Source organism: Oncorhynchus kisutch, linkage group LG22 (genome assembly GCF_002021735.2).
Source record: "Oncorhynchus kisutch isolate 150728-3 linkage group LG22, Okis_V2, whole genome shotgun sequence".
In the NCBI taxonomy this organism is placed as follows: Eukaryota; Metazoa; Chordata; class Actinopteri; order Salmoniformes; family Salmonidae; genus Oncorhynchus; species Oncorhynchus kisutch.
Genome location: NC_034195.2, coordinates 32,016,435 through 32,034,442, shown reverse-complemented (window position 1 = coordinate 32,034,442; position 18,008 = coordinate 32,016,435). Strand labels below are relative to the sequence as shown.

The following is an 18,008-nucleotide window of genomic DNA, read 5'->3' as shown; positions in this document are numbered from 1 at the left end:
TGTTGTCCAGTCAATCTATAGATTAGGGCCAAATTGATTTACATTTATTGAATTCCTTATATGAACTGTAACTATATATTTTTTCAGCATACACGGAATCAAAAAGGGGTCTCCTTGGAACCAAAAGGGTTCTCCTTGGAACCAAAAGGGTTCTCCTATGGCGACAGCCGAAAAACCCTGTCGGAACCCTTTCTTCTAAGAGTATACAGTTAGAGCTATGCTGGTCATTATTACGCAACCCTGCCAGATGGCTCAGTTGGCTGGAGCGCGGTGCGTCAACTCCAAGGTTGTGGGTTCAATTCCAGCCTGATCCAAATGTACTGACTGTAGTTGAGAGCATATGCTACACACAGTGTCATGTATTGTCATTCAAATTCACATAGCCTTGCTACTGCAGGACTGGTGTTTAACACAAGTGGCTATGTAACAGCACTGTTGACTTCATTCTCAATACAATGTACAGTATGATTTATCAGGTTTGTGGCCATGTGAATAACCTTGAACAAAGCATGGAAATTAGCAAAAAGGTGAATGCATTTAATTTAATTGTGTATGTGTGTTCAACAGAGATGGAAAGTTCTGTGGGTGGGAGAAGGGATTTACTCATCATGTCATTATTATCAGACTGGGTCCCTGAGTTCCTCTATTCATAGTACTCACCACACTGTGTTGTTTTCCACATCTGCCTGGGCGTCATAAACAACAACAGTTTGCATCAACATCAAACACACAGTCTAGGGGTGGGAGGATATGGGGTACAGAGGAAAGTGCGGTATCTGTGGCTTCAGGGAGAGGTGGTTGTGGGTGTGTGTCTAAGAGACTGTAGGAGAGTAAAAGCAGTGAACACATTTCACCCTATAGGGATGTGTAGAAGAGTGAAGATAAACTACGTTGCACACGGAAGAAGAATCACTCTGAGGAGGGAGTACGAGGTAGGTGTATGCTCTTGCCCAAACTGTATTCAACCCCTAACCCCTACCCCCTCTGTACTTGTGGATATCTGGAAGGCTTTGATAGATGTAAATGACATCACACTGCTTGGTGAGCACTGCTTCCTCTGATTCAGCTCATACTGAGACTCAAACCCAGGAACTCTGCCTCGCCAACACACGTGACCGCCCTCCTGAAGCGTCTTACCCAGGTAGTGTAAGTGGGGGAGGAGGTAGTGTAAGTAGTGTGGAGTGGAGTGAAGTGGAGACACTTCAGGCTGAGGAGTGAGTTTCACAGATCAGAGCTATTACAATATTGGTTACACCTATCAAATCCTATCAAATCCTGTCAAATCCTATCAAATCCTATCAAATCCTATCAAATCCTGTCAAATCCTATCAAATCCTATCAAATCCTGTCAAATCCTATCAAATCCTATCAAATCCTGTCAAATCCTATCAAATCCTATCAAATCCTGTCAAATCCTATCAAATCCTATCCAATCCTGTCAAATCCTATCCAATCCTGTCAAATCCTATCAAATCCTATCAAATCCTGTCAAATCCTATCAAATCCTATCAAATCCTATCAAATCCTGTCAAATCCTATCAAATCCTATCAAATCCTGTCAAATCCTATCAAATCCTATCAAATCCTATCAAATCCTATCAAATCCTGTCAAATCCTATCAAATCCTATCAAATCCTGTCAAATCCTATCAAATCCTATCAAATCCTATCAAATCCTGTCAAACCCTATCAAATCCTATCAAATGTGCATATGGGTTAAGGGCTAGGCGTCAGTTTAGGATTGGGCAATAGAGGCCATGCACTTAAAGGCAGCAACTTATGTAGAATACACACACACCACACCGACTGTACACACACACACTCCCTCCTCAACCAACAACCAAACACTACAGTTGTCTGGGGAACGAGAGGTGTGGGTTTGGATATAGAGGAGATTGGGAGAGAGAGACGGGGTGACAGTAATGTTGGAAAATGTTGTGTCGTTTTACCTTCTATATCATTAGAGTCATAGTCTGGAGTGAGGCATGGATGGAGAAGAGAACACACAGACACCATGACTACAGCACCATTAGGATTAGGAGCTACAGAATACATAGACAGCCATGACAACGCTGATGAAGAAAGACTGACTTGAAAAGCACTTCAGATGCATTAGATAACAAATGTACCACTCTCCAGTGGTGAAGTGACATTACAGAGGCATGAACAGAATGAGAGCAGTGGAGTGATCTTTATCCATGTCATGTAAGTATAATGTATGGATGACCTGTCCTGCTAGCGCTGTAGTACCTCTACTGTTAAACACAGCTTCTGTCACATTCATTTACCTACATACACCTGTGACAAGAGTAGTGGAAGTGGTTCGGTGAACCACGCTCGTGTGATGTCTGACCTTGCCTAAGACTAGAGACTAGAGCCAGACTTAATCAGCATATAGTTTTTCACATTATTTCATAGAAATAATAAAAGTTTGTGTTCCCAATGCAACAGTAAGATTTGTTGGTTTCCTAAAATGAGATATGTCTGTTTTATCATTCTAAATTCCTTCCTACATCTGAGACCCCTAGAGTTGAATAAAAACACATGTGAAAAGTGGTTATACCAGGAAATGACAGGTCATTATAACCACTTTATGAACAGTCATAGTGTACTAACCTTTCACTCTCTCTCCACGGTTCAGCTGGATCTCTCCCTCGCCCTGTGGCGTGTACGGTTTGACCACGATGAAGGTACGTCCCGGTACGGCGCTGTAGAGTTTCCGCTTGGGCCCGCTGGCACCGGCAATGGCAGGAGGGGTGTGGGTGGGGGGACTGGGGTCCCGTTGCACCGTACCCGGGCTGTAAACAAACACATAGGTTACCGTGGTAATGCCAGGCAGCTGGTAGCCGAAACCGGTGGTTACCGACATGGTCAGTCGCCAAGGGGACAGTAACACAGCAACAACCTGACGGTTGTCACAGTGACCGGTTGTAAGATAAGTCTGTCCGAGTGGTCAACAGTCAACGGTCCCAAAGCAAACCTTGAGGGAAAGTCATGGGATGAGAGGTCACGCCTCCTCCCCTCCTTCTCTAAATCCTTCTCTCTGTTGTTCTTCCTCTTATTCCGTTACAGCAAACAAAATCCCCCTGTCCCCCTCCCTCCACCCCTCTTCTCCTCTCGGTTCTCTCCGAGGCAGGAGAAGTACTGTTAACGGTTAACAGGAACGGAATCGTTCCCGTCTCTGTCGCTCAGATCCTTCTGGCAGTCCCCTTGGGTCACACATATCCTGAGCTCCCGCTCTGACCGAACAGCCCTCCAGAGAGGGGAAGAGATCCCTGCGTCTTTACAGCCTCCAGTGCTCCAGGCTGAGTTACAGATCCCACTTACTCCCCTGGCTCTGGAGGTCTAGGTCCTGCCGTGGAGGAGAGGGAGAGAGGCTGGCTCTGCTCCCCGACCAAGACTCCTTCTCCTGGGAGTCCCTCTCCACTCCCCTCCACCCCTCACACACACGTGCCCGCTCACACACACTCACACACGCATACACACTGGCGACGACGCTGCTGCTAACCCTGCTGCTGCTACCACTACTGCACTTGGCATCTCCCCTCCCCTCTGACGGCTCACACACACTCACACAGCTCTCTCCGAGCATTCTACCCAACACACAAGCAGGCTGCCCCCTCCGCTACTGCGAACACTACACCTCCACTAGAACAACATACGCTAGCAACAGCTTGTCGCGAACACAGTGTTCCGACATACACACACACACGCCCCACAGCACCATTGATCTCCTCCTGCCTGTCTGCCTGTGTGTGTGCATGCACCACTGTTCCCCGGGGCAGGTTGATGTGTGATGGGGGGAGGGGGGGGGTTGTTGCTGGCTTAATTGTTGCTGGCAATCTACCTCCTCTTGAATCGCCTTGAAACACCTTTTCTCTCTCCCCCTTTCTGCCCCATCTCTCTGTCGCTCTCTCTCTTCCTTCCCTCCATTTCTCTGAGGGAGGCGTCTGGTGAATTCTAATAGAGCTGAAGCAGAGGTTCTCCTGGTATTCATTCATCACTACTGCTGCAGCTGTGTGTGTGTGTGTGTGTGTGTATGCGTACATGTGAGCTCCACCCTGTATCATACTGCTGCCTGTTTGTCTGTGTCCTCAACACTCACCCTCCCATCCTTCTTACAGCTGCTTTTCTCCACTCTCCACCCTTCTCTCTGCTTTATCTTTGGTCTTGCAAAATAATGGATACAGTGATTCATGAATCAATCTGTTTTTATCTTGCATCTGTGTGCTTATGTGTGTTTGTCTGTGTGACTTTGTTTACATATGTGTGTACATTGTGGGTATCATGTGACATGTGTCTGTGTGAAAACCCCTCACTCTATATCTACCCCTCCCCTCTCCCTTTCTGTCTTTCCCTTCTTCCTGTCTCTCCCTTTCTGTCTCTGTGTCGTATCAATCACTCGTAACCCTTTATTCATTCATTCTCCTCTCTCCATCTTTCCCGCTTCCTCGCCTCTCTCCCCTTTTCTCTCCCTCTCTCTCCCTCTACCCTTCTCACTCTCCTTTGAAGCAGCGGCTTGCTGACGGTTTTCCAATTACCTCAGGACTGAGCGGAGGGAGAGGAGGAGAGAGGAGAGGAGGAGAGAGAGAGAGAGAGAGAGAGAGAGAGAGAGAGAGAGAGAGAGAGAGAGAGAGAGAGAGAGTGGAGAGGCTGAGGTGGCTGCCTGCCGCATGTTAATGACTGAGCCCAGGACACTCCACCCTCCGCACACTGAATACTACACAGAGTAAAATGGAGTGGGGGAGGCAGAGAGGGAGGGAGGGAAGGAGGGAGGGCAGGGCAGAGAGATGGAGGGAGGGAATGAGGGAGTCTAGGGCAGAGAGGGAGGGAGGGAGGGAGGGAGGGAGGGAGGGAGGGAGGGAGGGAGGGAGGGAGGGAGGGAGGGAGGGAGGGAGGGAGGGAGGGAGGGAGGGAGGGCAGAGAGATGGAGGGAGGGAAGGAGGGAGGGCAGAGGGATGGAGGGAGGGAAGGAGGGAGGGCAGGGCAGAGAGATGGAGGGAGGGAGGGAAGGAGGGAGGGCAGGGCAGAGAGGGAGGGAGGGAGAAAAGAGGAGAGAGACAGGTTGGGGATAATGGGAGGAAGAGCGAGGGAAAGGAGAGAGATGAAAGAAGAAGCTAAAGTGGGCAGGAGAGACAGGGGTACAGGCAGAATAAGATAAAGAGAGGGATGAGGCTAAAAGAGGACAGAATGGACCGGGTAAACAAGGAAATAGAGCTTGGCTTCCACACCTAATTAAGCCAGTAGCTAAACGGATGTGCATTCACATTCATTTATTACAGGCAATTCAACTACATCGCTAAATGCTGCTGCAAGCTGGTCTGAACCATCCATGTTATACAAAAATACACACACACAAATCAAATGCTTCGTAAACAACAGGTGTAGACTAACATTGAAATGTTTACTTACCCTCTCCAAACTGGAGGTTGGAACTGAAATTATTTTCCAATCATTTAGTTCTGAACAGAACCACTATTTCTTCCTTCTGTTCCAGCAAAATAAAGTTCTAAACCGGTTTAAACCCAACAAAAAGTACTGGTTGACTTCACCAATGAGTGCGGATAGAGCAGCGTGCTATGGAGTGGGTAAGCGATTTAATCTGTATAGACAAGTCATTAAGAGAACATAGTATGTTGCTGTAACAGCATGGTTTAAACATAAAGAAAGACAAACACACTGTGCTGCCAGAGACAGTGTCGGGCTTCAGATGCAACTAACATTTTGCGGCTGAGGAAAGAGCAAGAGAGGATGGAGGATGAAGCTTGCCCTGACGCGCTGGGCATCCTGTTATGACATGCTGTATCTGAATTAGGCCCACAGAATTATACCTACGGAGGAGCGGCTTCTATCTTGGCACTTTGAATGTTTTTGAATTTCCGAGTTGGTTTAATGTTGGACCAGAGCTAGCTAGTTAACAAGCTTGTATGTGCAGATAAAAACACGTCTTTACCTTTTTGTAGTTAATAAATCCAATGAGAAAGGTGATAACTATAGTGTTATTAACTACCATTAAAAAAGTGAATCCATTATTTTAAACATCTCTCCCTAATTTTTGAATCATGCTTGTAACGTCTTCAGTAGGCTACAGTAACCTATGCTTCAAAGGGAGGAGCAGGTATCCTACAAACACACGCACACCAACTGGCAGGCAGGCAGACACTGGAATACGTTTCTGAGTGCTTTGCATATGCACTTTATTGCTATTTTTGTGGGACCAGAAAAAAATGCCTGGAACGTAAAATAACGCTATTAATCGGTTTCCATGCTTTTAAAATAACAATTCTGTTCCGGAACAGTATAGATTACTTTTGTTTCCGGGTTGGGTTCTGTTCCTCAAGTCATTTTGTTATTTTCCGGCTTTCTGTTCCCTGAACCGGTTCCAACCCTTGACACTTTGTCGCACGCACACACACACACACACACACACATACACACACACACACAAGCCCCCCCCCCCCCCCCCACACACACACACACACGCACACACAAACAAACAAGCCCCCCCCCACACACACTCACGCACACACAGAAAGAGAGAGAAACTCACACATACACACAAAGAAACACAGAGAAACTCACACATACACACAGAGAAACACACACATACACACAGAGAAATTCACACATACACACAGAGAAACACACACATACACACAGAGCTGTAATGGTACGTATGATGGTCTGACCTCTGTGGTGGCAGATCCCCTGATTGTGCCTTGCAGCTGGGCTGGAGTATGTGGGGGTTGGTGCTGGTGGTGTTTGTGTGTGTGTGTGTTTGTATGTGTGTGTGTTGGTCCCTGTAGACTCTAGATTGATCTCCAACTGTCCTCCCCTTTAATGGCCTGTGTTTACACTGCCACAACGGCCCCACCTATCAGTGTGTGTGTGTGTGTGTGTGTGTATAGGAAGGGGTGGACATGCAGGAACAACACTATTGATCTAAATTAACTGCAGGATGAATGACTAGAGCTTTAACCACCGTTTAGACACATTTATAAATACATTACTGCAAAACATACCTTCAGACACACCGTTTAAATAAAGCAAAAATGAACAACTACAAGGCTCTCAGCCATTTCTCTGTCCCTCCCTCACTCCCGACTTTGTTCCATCTCTCTTTCCTTCCCATCTCTTCCTTTTTCTTAGGACACTGCTTCTGTAACCGTGGTAACTGTCGACACAGAAGAAGATAATACATCTGGTGAACTTGATGACTAGTCAATTGAAGTTTGTTCTAAACACACACACACATGCACACAAACACACACACATGCACAGACACACACACACGGACACACACGCACGGACACGCACGGACACACACGCACGGACACGCACGGACACACACGCACGGACACGCACGGACACACACGCACGGACACACACGCACGGACACACATGCACACACACGCACACACACACACAGGCGTGCGCGCACAATCACCCTTCTCGTGCAAATGGCCCTCACACAAATAGGTTTCCCTCCATAAGGTGGGTTCATCCCATTATAAAATACAATCATAAGTATCATCATACTCTGCATCCTAATGACCAGCTCTTTCTCTCCATCTTTTTCTCTGCATAGCTGCACCTGAACAAAGATATTACACCACTGTTTTCGCTCTATCTCAGCACCTCTCTCTTCCTCATCACTGCATCCATGTGAATAGCCATGGTTATGACATTGTGTGGTAATCTATTGATAAAAGAGAACATTCGAGTTGTGTTCAGGAGATCATAGTGTCTGTGGAAGCAGCTAGCTGCGGACGCTAAGCAGACACAACAACTCTAAGGCACATTGACACTGACTAAACTCCAAACAGATGGATCAATACCTCATCCAAACATCTACCTCAGATTAAAATGGAGAAATAAAAAACAAATATGGCCATAACTATTACATCATATCAGATATCCACATTGACTATGTTATTTATACAAACCAACTAGCTCTCACAGTCTCACATCAGAATTAGACGTTCTTCCATGTTTCTCAAATATTAAATGCAGAAGTTGTTGCAAACGTCAAGTTTTGAAGTGTTTAAGGTTAAGTTAAGGCATTAACCCAGAATGGTTAAGGTTAGGCATTATTAACCCAGAATGGTTAAGGTTAGGCATTATTAACTCAGAATGGTTAAGGTAGAGTTAAGGTTTGGGATAGACTGAAAACTAAAACCTCAAAAACAATATTCTATCCTGGATTCTAACATGCAAACTTTGTCACCAGAGGCAGATGCCTACATCCCTCCGCCATCCCTGTCCACAATGCCCTAGCAAAACCGAAACATACTTGAAGGTAACAGTGCTCACTGTTGCCCCTAGTGGCAGGTTTCCATGTCATCTCCCCGATTTCCTCAGACACGGATGGACATCGTATACTGACTTGTATCACAGGTGACCTGGCTGATAATACCAGTATGTACAACATATTTTGCTAACACTTTTTTTAACCCTCTTTTATAATAAGGTTGACATTACAGATGTTATAAACAGTGACAACATCTTAGGATGACTGACAGTAGTGTTATATGATACAGTGTCACGCTCACCAAATGAAGATAAAGTTGTTTGTGTTTTAATGTATGTACAACATAGATCTGTATCATCGCTGATTTATCTAAACCACTGAAATACAGCAGCCATTGATTATACAGGACTAAATGTCCTCCTACATCTTATCTCACTAATGTGTGTGTGTGTGTGTGTGTGTGTGTGTGTGTGTGTGTGTGTGTGTGTGTGTGTGTGTGTGTATACGTGTGTATGTGTGTGTGTGTGCGTGCATCCAAACTGTGTCCCAAAGCGGGGGGATTAGCAGCCAAACGGCTCAATGCTGGCTGAACTGTGTCGCCTTTTGATGATGCAGACTATGATGCGTTCGGATCGATTCCGCCATGTCCTCCTTTAATGTGGATTCTCTAAGCTGGACTCAAGAGATTCTCTCTCTTTCTTCCCCTCTCTCTCGCTTTCCCTTTCTCTCTCACACACTTTCTCTCTATCCCGCTTTCGCTCTCTATTTCTTTCTCTCAGCCTTTTGGCAGCAGTAAGAAACCATGGATAATTTCACTCCAACAGCCCCTAGTGTGACTAATACAGGGAGAACGAGGGATGAGAGAGAGAAGAGAGGGAGATAGATAGAGACAGAGGAGGGGGAGGAGAAAGAGGGAGGACAGGAAGTGACAGTGGATAAGGGATGAAAGAGAGGATGGGAGAAAGAGAGGGACACAGAAAATGAATAGGGGACAGATGCAGAAAGCCTCACAGGAAAGGGGCCTATTACCTTACCAACCTCCAAGGAAATCATTGGTGTCATCTTGGTATCGATAACTCACTCACATTGTGACATCCACCCTTTATATGTATCTAAATTCCCAGATGCCCCCTGGCAACAGTGTTGGACTCCTTACAGCACCGCCCACTCTGGTGTGAGAGGAAGTGATGGCATGTTCCACAGGAAGTCGTTGTGTTGGCCGTAGGGGCGGGCCACTGCCGGCCAAACTAATTTCACACTTCCCTGGTACCCAGAATGCCCCTGGAGTTATCACCGGGCGGACAGACGGTCACAGAGCGAGAGATGGAGAAAGAGAGATGGAAAGATGGCGCAGGGACTGAGAGAGAGAGACCAGTAGTAGCCAACAAGAGGGAGGGAAAGGAGTAGTGAAGGAAGGAAAGAAGAAGGGAGGGAAACAAGGAAGGAGGGGTGAAGATTAGGTATAAACGTATAGCTAATGTTTTCCTTGCACTATGTCATTTGAGGACCGTCTCTCTTTCCCTCAGATGTCCTCAGTCCTTTACTGTTGTGTCAATAACATCAGTAATTTCCAGACCTGTCACTTCTTACACAGATAAACATGACTAATTACAGCAAAAGAATAACAGAAAAGAACAGACAGGCATCTAGGACAGGACACATCAGGGAAATGACCTCTACCTCCCTCTATCTGTGCCTTTCTATATCCCTCCTTCTGTACCTCCCTCAGTCTAACTACTACTGATACGGGAGTCTCAGTAAGCATATTATATGTACTGAAAATGAAGGTATTACTATACCTCTTTGTGCAGACAGAAGTACATTCAAATACAGGCAAGCTACACTACCTCTACCAACAGGGTGTCAAGTTCAACACACTGATGCTGCTTTACTACGGTGGCCTTCTTGAGACAAAGGGAAGGTTGGGACGAAGAGAGAGAGAGAGAGAGAGAGAGAGAGGAGAGAGAGAGAGAGAGAGAGAGAGAGAGAGAGAGAGAGAGAGAGAGAGAGATAGAGGTCTGATTAGCAGCATGTGTGATTGATGGAGTGATGTGACAGTAGGGTATTACAAATAGAGAGAGGGCTATAGTCGTGTCTGTAATGCAATTCCCATGTCAGACATCAAACTGCTGCCGCTTCTGGAGAATAAGGGCACACACGCACGCACGCACGCACGCACGCACGCACGCACGCACGCACGCACGCACGCACACACACACACACACACACACACACACACACACACACACACACACACACACACACACACACACACACTTGCAGAAACGCATACACACATACAGTGTTCTATAGGAGAAGCATAAAGCTATGTGTTAATCATGTACTGAGTCAGTACAACTGACACATGATCACAATAAAATGGTTAGGAACCTCAGCATTAGTAATCTGCTCAATTTATCCCATACGGGAGAGACAATGACAAGGAGAAGAGAGGAGGAGCATTCCTTTCAGATCAGACCCAGAACAGTTCATTGTCCCCCAAGGAGCAGAATATTAAATATATGATTGATTGTCTGTCTCACCTGAGCCGTCCTCGAGGGACGTGTCCTAGAGGGTGTCCGTGTGTCTTCCTGATGCCCTGATCGCCCTCATGCAGATGACTGTGTAGCGAGGGAGAGCGGGAGTGGGAGGAGCGAGAGCTGCCTGTGCTCTGGAGACTGCTGTCTGGCATCTCTCCATGACGAGTCTGGAATATAACACACACACACAGCACAGACAGTCTGTTACACACACATTCCATAAATCTCTGTCACAAAACACGCAGAAAGGCAAACACACACACACTCTGTCTCTTTCTCTCTCTCTCTGTCTCTCACCTCCCCCAGGCTGGCATGTTGTTGGTGTTGTCCCAGTGCAGGAAGGCTTCTCAGAGAGGGGACAGGAGACTGACCCTGTCGACCGTGACCCTGCCCCAGACCTTGACCCAGACCTTGACTGCTGTCCCCGTTGAGGTTGTTGTCGCTAGCGGAGCGCAGCAGGGAGCGGGGCGAGGGCAGTCCTCCCACCAACACACGTCTACGGTTGGTGTAGGATGGGGTCTCCCTGAAAGGCACTGGGAGAGGAACACACAACATGTTGCTGGCCTAATCAACATGACAATATATGCCTTTATTCCTAAAGCACTGCCGAGGGTATTGAGTTAGGACAACATCTTACTGCATTAAATTAGGAATCTGGTATATTCTTTCCTTCAAACACTAGATGGCAGACTATTCACACATAGCAGATTGACACCCAGTACCCTGAATTACACAGAGCAAGTGCACATGATCAGGAATCATTACTGACTGGGTGATTACAGTGGCTATAGTCCGAGTGCTGAGGGCTCTCTAACCCTCTGACACCACTATGGGAGATCAGTCAGGGTAATTCAGTCTAGATTCATTCATTAGAGTCCAGTGACCACCTCCTGTTAGCCACATACCCATGGCATGTACTGTAGTCTACTCACCAACGTCTGACACTTTGTGGATCTTGATGATTTCAGCCAGATCAAAGTTTCCTGCTATAATGGCCACCTGGAGGAGGAGAGAGGGAGGAGAGAAGAGGGGATGGAAGGGGAGGGAGGAGAGAAGAGGGGATGGAAGGGGAGGGAGGAGAGAAGAGGGGATGGAAGGGGAGGGAGGAGAGAAGAGGGGATGGAAGGGGAGGGAGGAGAGAAGAGGGGATGGAAGGGGACGGAGGAGAGAAGAGGGGATGGAAGGGGAGGGAGGAGAGAAGAGGGGATGGAAGGGGAGGGAGGAGAGAAGAGGGGATGGAAGGGGAGGGAGGAGAGAAGAGGGGATGGAAGGGGAGGGAGGAGAGAAGAGGGGATGGAAGGGGAGGGAGGAGAGAAGAGGGGATGGAAGGGGAGGGAGGAGAGAAGAGGGGATGGAAGGGGAGGGAGGAGAGAAGAGGGGATGGAAGGGGAGGGAGGAGAGAAGAGGGGATGGAAGGGGAGGGAGGAGAGAAGAGGGGATGGAAGGGGAGGGGAGGGAGGAGAAGCATAAGTCAAATATGTGTTGTGTGTTTGTTCCTTTCCCAACTCTCAACTTCTCAATATGAGTGTTCTGTAAAACAAGGCTCCCATTGGAAGCTGTCCTTCTCATTGGGAGAGAACAGAACCCAGCTGAAAGCTGCTGTCCCAGAGTCTGTCTGGAATAAACATCAGCCTCTGTTGTTTCAAGACGTATAATACATCTACTCTAAACTACAGGTAACAGGGGAACACATTCCATCCAAAGCATTTTCTCTCTCCCACCTTCCCTCCATCCTTCAATATCATCAGACTACATGTCCATCACTAATTCTATCTCACCCCTCTTAATTTGCATTACTCTATGGTTCCATCTCTCTCTCTTTCTCTCTCTGATGAATATTTCACACATTGGCATCCCTTCATTAAAAGGCTGATTGTAACAGATGTCTGACAGCAGCGTGTGTTTCTGATTTCTGGCACTGTGTGAGCGTGTGGATGTGACTGCGTGCACATGTACATGTGAGTGTGCTGGTGGTGTGTGGCGCCAGATAGCCCTGTGTACAAACAAATGAACATTGATGTACTGAGGAAATCTGTGTTAATGTCAATTTGTCACAAGCTTAATCACACAGCTTGCCACAGAGGCAGGCCAGTGTACAGAAACAGTGTTCAAGTGGAGTTGCCTTTATGCCCATGTAGTTATCACAGAATATACAGATATTGTTGAGCTCCCTTGACCTCCAAGAGATGCAAAAACCTTTTCCATATTAAGTCACACAAAGTTGTCCTCATGGCATATGGTTACGGTATAACTAGAATGTGATGTCTGATAGAGGCCAGCTGAAGGATGGGGAGTCTCACCTGAAAGGCTGTCTGGCTGTTGTAGTTCTTGATCTCTTTATTCACTCCCCGAAACAGTAGAACTCTGGTACAACTATCCTGAAAGAGAAAGAGATAGAATTGGATACTTTTGTTAGACAAGTTAGATCAGTTGTGAAATTTTGGTATTTTGGTTGCATATGGATGTTCAATTCATCAGAACACACACGAACAAGCACACATGCACAACCGTGCATGTGCACACACACACACACACACCGAATATATATGAGGCTCCAGTGAGTGCCAGCTCTGTTCTCTAAATTGGTCCCAACAGTCTGATAATTACACTGACCAGAGAGGGAGAGAAAGAGAGGCTCACTTCCTCCCTCCATTCATCCTGTAATGCTAGAGCCTTCCTCGTCCCTTCTCTCCCTCTCAGAAATGTATTTCCTTTACCCTCCTCTTCCATCCTCTCTCCCTCCATTCATAGCCTACATAACATGTATGTTGCTGTGTGAATGTGTGATATAGCCCCAATGCTATATCATTGGGGCTGTGTGTACATGTATAGTCCTCTCCCTCTCTCCGGAGTGGTCCATGGGTTAAGGGGAAGGGCTATGTGTTTGCAGGGTATGAATAGAATTAATAGCGCTATGATTGACCTTAACCAAACTTGTGGCTGCTCTCTTCCTGGAGCCTTTTGAGTCATACTGTATATACACTCACAGGAACGCACATTTCTGTTAATTTTACACTGATCTCATAGGAACCTATAGTCAGAGTTTGTGTGTTTTTTAAGGTAAGCAGAGAGAAATGAGGAATCCACACATCTTCCTTTAACTAACAAGGCGGTTCAATAATGCAGTGCCTTTCCTATAATAGCTCTATAATCACTTCATGCTAATGCTAGCAACCCTTCCGGCAGTTAGCTTAGCTAATCACTAGACGCTTGTACAGTACTCCCATGGTTTAATCCTGACACTCTTTCTATCTCCAAGGTTTCTCCTCTTAGACTTAATCTGCCACCTTCAGATAATGGCTACAGTGTGACGACCCTGCCAGAAAGACACTCTCACTCTCACTCTCTCTCTCTCTCTCTCTCTCTCTCTCTCTCTCTCTCTCTCTCTCTCTCACTCTCACTCTCTCTCTCTCTCTCTCTCTCTCTCTTTCTCTCTCACTCTCTCTCACTCTCTCACTCTCTCACTCTCTCAATTTTCAATTCAATTCAAAGGTGCTTTATTGGCATTGGAAACATAATGCATACTGTATGTTTACATTTCCAAAGCAAATGAAAAACAACAAACAGTAAAAAAACTATCAGAAATGAACAGCAAACATTACACTCACAAAATGTTCAAGGGAATAACAGCATTTTAAATGTCATGTTATTGGCTATGTACAGTGTTTTAACAATGTGCAAATAGAGAAAATATATAAATATACAAATAAATATAGGTTGTATTTGCAATGGTGTTTGTACTCCACTGGTTGCCCTTTTCCTGTGACAACAGGTCACACATCTTGCTGCTGTGACTGCACACTGCGACACTTCGCCTAACAGAGTTTGTCAATATTTGGTATGTTTCTAAATTCTTTGTGGGTCTGTATGAAATATGTGTTGCTAATATGGTCATATAATTAGCAGGAGGATAGGAAGTGCAGCTCAGTTTCCACCTCATTTTGTGGGCACTGGGTATATAGCCTGTCTTCTCTCTCGACCCAGGTCTGCCTACGGCGGCCTCTAATGATAGCAAGGCTATGCTTACTGAGTCTGTACATAGTCAAGGATTTCCTTCATTTTGTGTCAGTCACAGTGGTCAGGTATTTTGCCACTGCGTACTCTCTGTTTTAGGGCCAGATAGCATTTTTGGTTGAATCTTTCTTACGTGTCAAATAATTATCTTGTTGTTTTCTCACGATTTGGTTGGGTCCAATTGTGTTGCTGTCCTGGGGCTCTGTGGGGTCTGTTTGTGAACTGAGCCCCTAAACCAGCTGGTAAATTAGCGGGTATCGGCCTAATACTGCTCTGTATGCATTATTTGGGGTTTTATGTTGTACACAGAGGATGTTTTTTCAGAATTCTGCATGCAGAGTGTCAATTGGGTGTTTGTCCCATTTTGTGAATTATTTGTTGGTGAGTGGACCCCTAACTTCACAACTACAGAGGGTAATGGATTCTATAACTGATTCAAATATTTTTTACCAGATCCTAACTGGGATGTCGAATTTTATGTTCATGCCTTAACTCTCTGATTGTTCACAGCTTTGTGGAAGTTACCTAAGGGTTTGATGTTAAGCCGGGGTAGGTATCGTTTTTTGTGTGCTACAGGACAACAGTGTCTAGATTGAATTTGTATTCGTGGTCCTGGTCCTGGCAACTGGACCTTTTTTGGAACACCAATATTTTTGTTTCACTGTCAAGACCCAGGTGTGACAGAATCTGTGCAGAAGATCTAGGTACTGTTGTAGGCCGTCCTTGGTTGGGGACAGAAGCAACAGATTATGGAAAAGATGACGCCGGAGGGTAGGGCTGCCGTCTTATCGGCTCTTAACCAACCATACTATTTTGTTTGTCTATTCGCATTGTTCTTAACTTGTTTTGAACATAATGTTGCTGCTACTGTCTCTTATGACTGAAAAGAGCTTCTGGACATCAGAACTGGTATTATTCACCTCAAGTTGGACGAGGAGTTCTTCTTCAATGAGTCAGACGCGAGGGATATACTACGGGTGCCTGACCAGGCTCAGATCCACTTGATTCGCTGGAAAAGGAAAGGTAGGTTTCACCGAAAGAGATCGGGATGCCTTGTGAGGACCAGGCGACGAGTGGCTAATCTGCCCTTGCCTTTTAGTCTGCTAGTTAACATTCAATCGCTGGAAAAGAAATGGGATGAACTGAAAGCACGTATATCCTATCAACGGGACATTAAAACTGTAATATCTTACGTTTCACCGAGTCGTGGCTGAACGACGACATTAAGAACATACAGCTGGCGGGTTATACACTCTATCAACAGAACAGCAGCCTCTGGTAAGACACAGGCGGGGGCCTATGAACTTATGTAAACAACAGGTGGTGCACGATATCTAACTCTCAAGGTTTTGCTCGCCTGAGGTAGAGCGTCTCATGATAAGCTGTAGACCACAATATTTACCTATAGAGTTTTCATCTGTATTTTTCGTAGCTGTCTACATACCACCACAGGCCGAGGCTGGCACTAAAACAGCACTCAATGAGTTGTATTCCACCATAAGCAAACACTCATCCAGAGGCGGCGCTCCTAGTGGCCGGGGACGTTAATGCAGGGAAACTTAAATCAGTTTTACAAAATTTCTAACAGCATGTTAAATGTGCAACCAGAGGGGAAAAAAATCTAGACCACCTTTACTCCACACACAGAGAGGTGTACTAAGCTCTCCCTCGCCCTCCAATTGGCAAATCTGACCATAACTCTATCCTCCTGATTCCTGTTTATAAGCAAAAATGAAAGCATGAAGCAACAGTGACTCGGCCTATAAAAAAGTGGTCAGATGAAGCAGATGCTAAGCTACAGGACTGTTTTTGCAGCACAGAGTGGAACATGTTTCGGGATTCCTCCGATGGCATTGAGGAGTACACCACATCAGTCACTGGTTATATCAATAAGTGCATTGAGGACGTCGTCCCCACCAATTTTATTAACCAAACACTTGTTGTTGTTTGTGTACATTGATTTTATGATGACATATGTTTTTACCCCAACACCGCTTTCCATCCATTCATATAGCAGGCCCTCATGCCAAATTGAGTCAAAAGCTTTTTTTGAGATCACCAAATCATGAGAGGACTTTGTTTTTGTTTTGTTTGTCAATTAGGTTGTGCAGGGTGTATATGTGGTCTGTCATATGGTCAATTAGGTTGTGCAGGGTGTATATGTGGTCTGTCATATGGTCAATTAGGTTGTGCAGGGTGTATATGTGGTCTGTCATATGGTCAATTAGGTTGTGCAGGGTGTATATGTGGTCGTCATATGGTCATTTAGGTTGTGCAGGGTGTATATGTGGTCTGTCATATGGTCAATTAGGTTGTGCAGGGTGTATATGTGGTCTGTCATATGGTCAATTAGGTTGTGCAGGGTGTATATGTGGTCTGTCATATGGTCAATTAGGTTGTGCAGGGTGTATATGTGGTCTGTCATATGGTCATTTAGGTTGTGCAGGGTGTATATGTGGTCTGTCATATGGTCAATTAGGTTGTGCAGGGTGTATATGTGGTCTGTCATATGGTCATTTAGGTTGTGCAGGGTGTATATGTGGTCTGTCATATGGTCAATTAGGTTGTGCAGGGTGTATATGTGGTCTGTCATATGGTCATTTAGGTTGTGCAGGGTGTATATGTGGTCTCTCAGCCTCCAGTATTTATGCTGCAGTAGTTTATGTGTCGGGGGGCTGGGGTCAGTTTGTTATATCTGGAGTACTTCTCCTGTCCTATTCGGTGTCCTGTGTGAATCTAAGTGTGCGTTCTCTAATTCTCTCCTTCTCTCTTTCTTTCTCTCTCTCGGAGGACCTGAGCCCTAGGACCATGCCCCAGGACTACCTGACATGATGACTCCTTGCTGTCCCCAGTCCACCTGGCCATGCTGCTGCTCCAGTTTCAACTTCCACCTGACTGTGCTGCTGCTCCAGTTTCAACTGTTCTGCCTTATTATTATTCGACCATGCTGGTCATTTATGAACATTTGAACATCTTGGCCATGTTCTGTTATAATCTCCACCCGGCACAGCCAGAAGAGGACTGGCCACCCCACATAGCCTGGTTCCTCTCTAGGTTTCTTCCTAGGTATTGGCCTTTCTAGGGAGTTTTTCCTAGCCACCGTGCTTCTACACCTGCATTGCTTGCTGTTTGGGGTTTTAGGCTGGGTTTCTGTACAGCACTTTGAGATATCAGCTGATGTACGAAGGGCTATATAAATACATT

At 45.9% G+C, this 18,008-nt stretch overlaps 1 protein-coding gene across 5 annotated transcripts in view; it reads right to left on the bottom strand.

The window, feature by feature from the left end:
- The window catches only part of LOC109867613 (SH3 and multiple ankyrin repeat domains protein 3), a 263,943-nt gene that overhangs the window by 91,981 nt on the left and 153,954 nt on the right, over positions 1-18,008 (bottom strand). For all 5 annotated transcript variants that reach the window (XR_004204842.1, XM_031801754.1, XM_031801755.1 and 2 more), the window contains exons 8-12: positions 13,091-13,168; positions 11,723-11,789; positions 11,088-11,323; positions 10,794-10,957; positions 2,616-2,797 (exon numbers count right to left, since the gene is read on the bottom strand). Coding sequence is in view for 4 of the 5 variants with exons in the window: in XM_031801754.1 (XP_031657614.1) it covers positions 2,616-2,797; positions 10,794-10,957; positions 11,088-11,323; positions 11,723-11,789; positions 13,091-13,168 (727 nt within the window). In the remaining variant the exon portion in view is untranslated. The remainder of the gene's footprint in view (positions 1-2,615; positions 2,798-10,793; positions 10,958-11,087; positions 11,324-11,722; positions 11,790-13,090; positions 13,169-18,008) is intronic.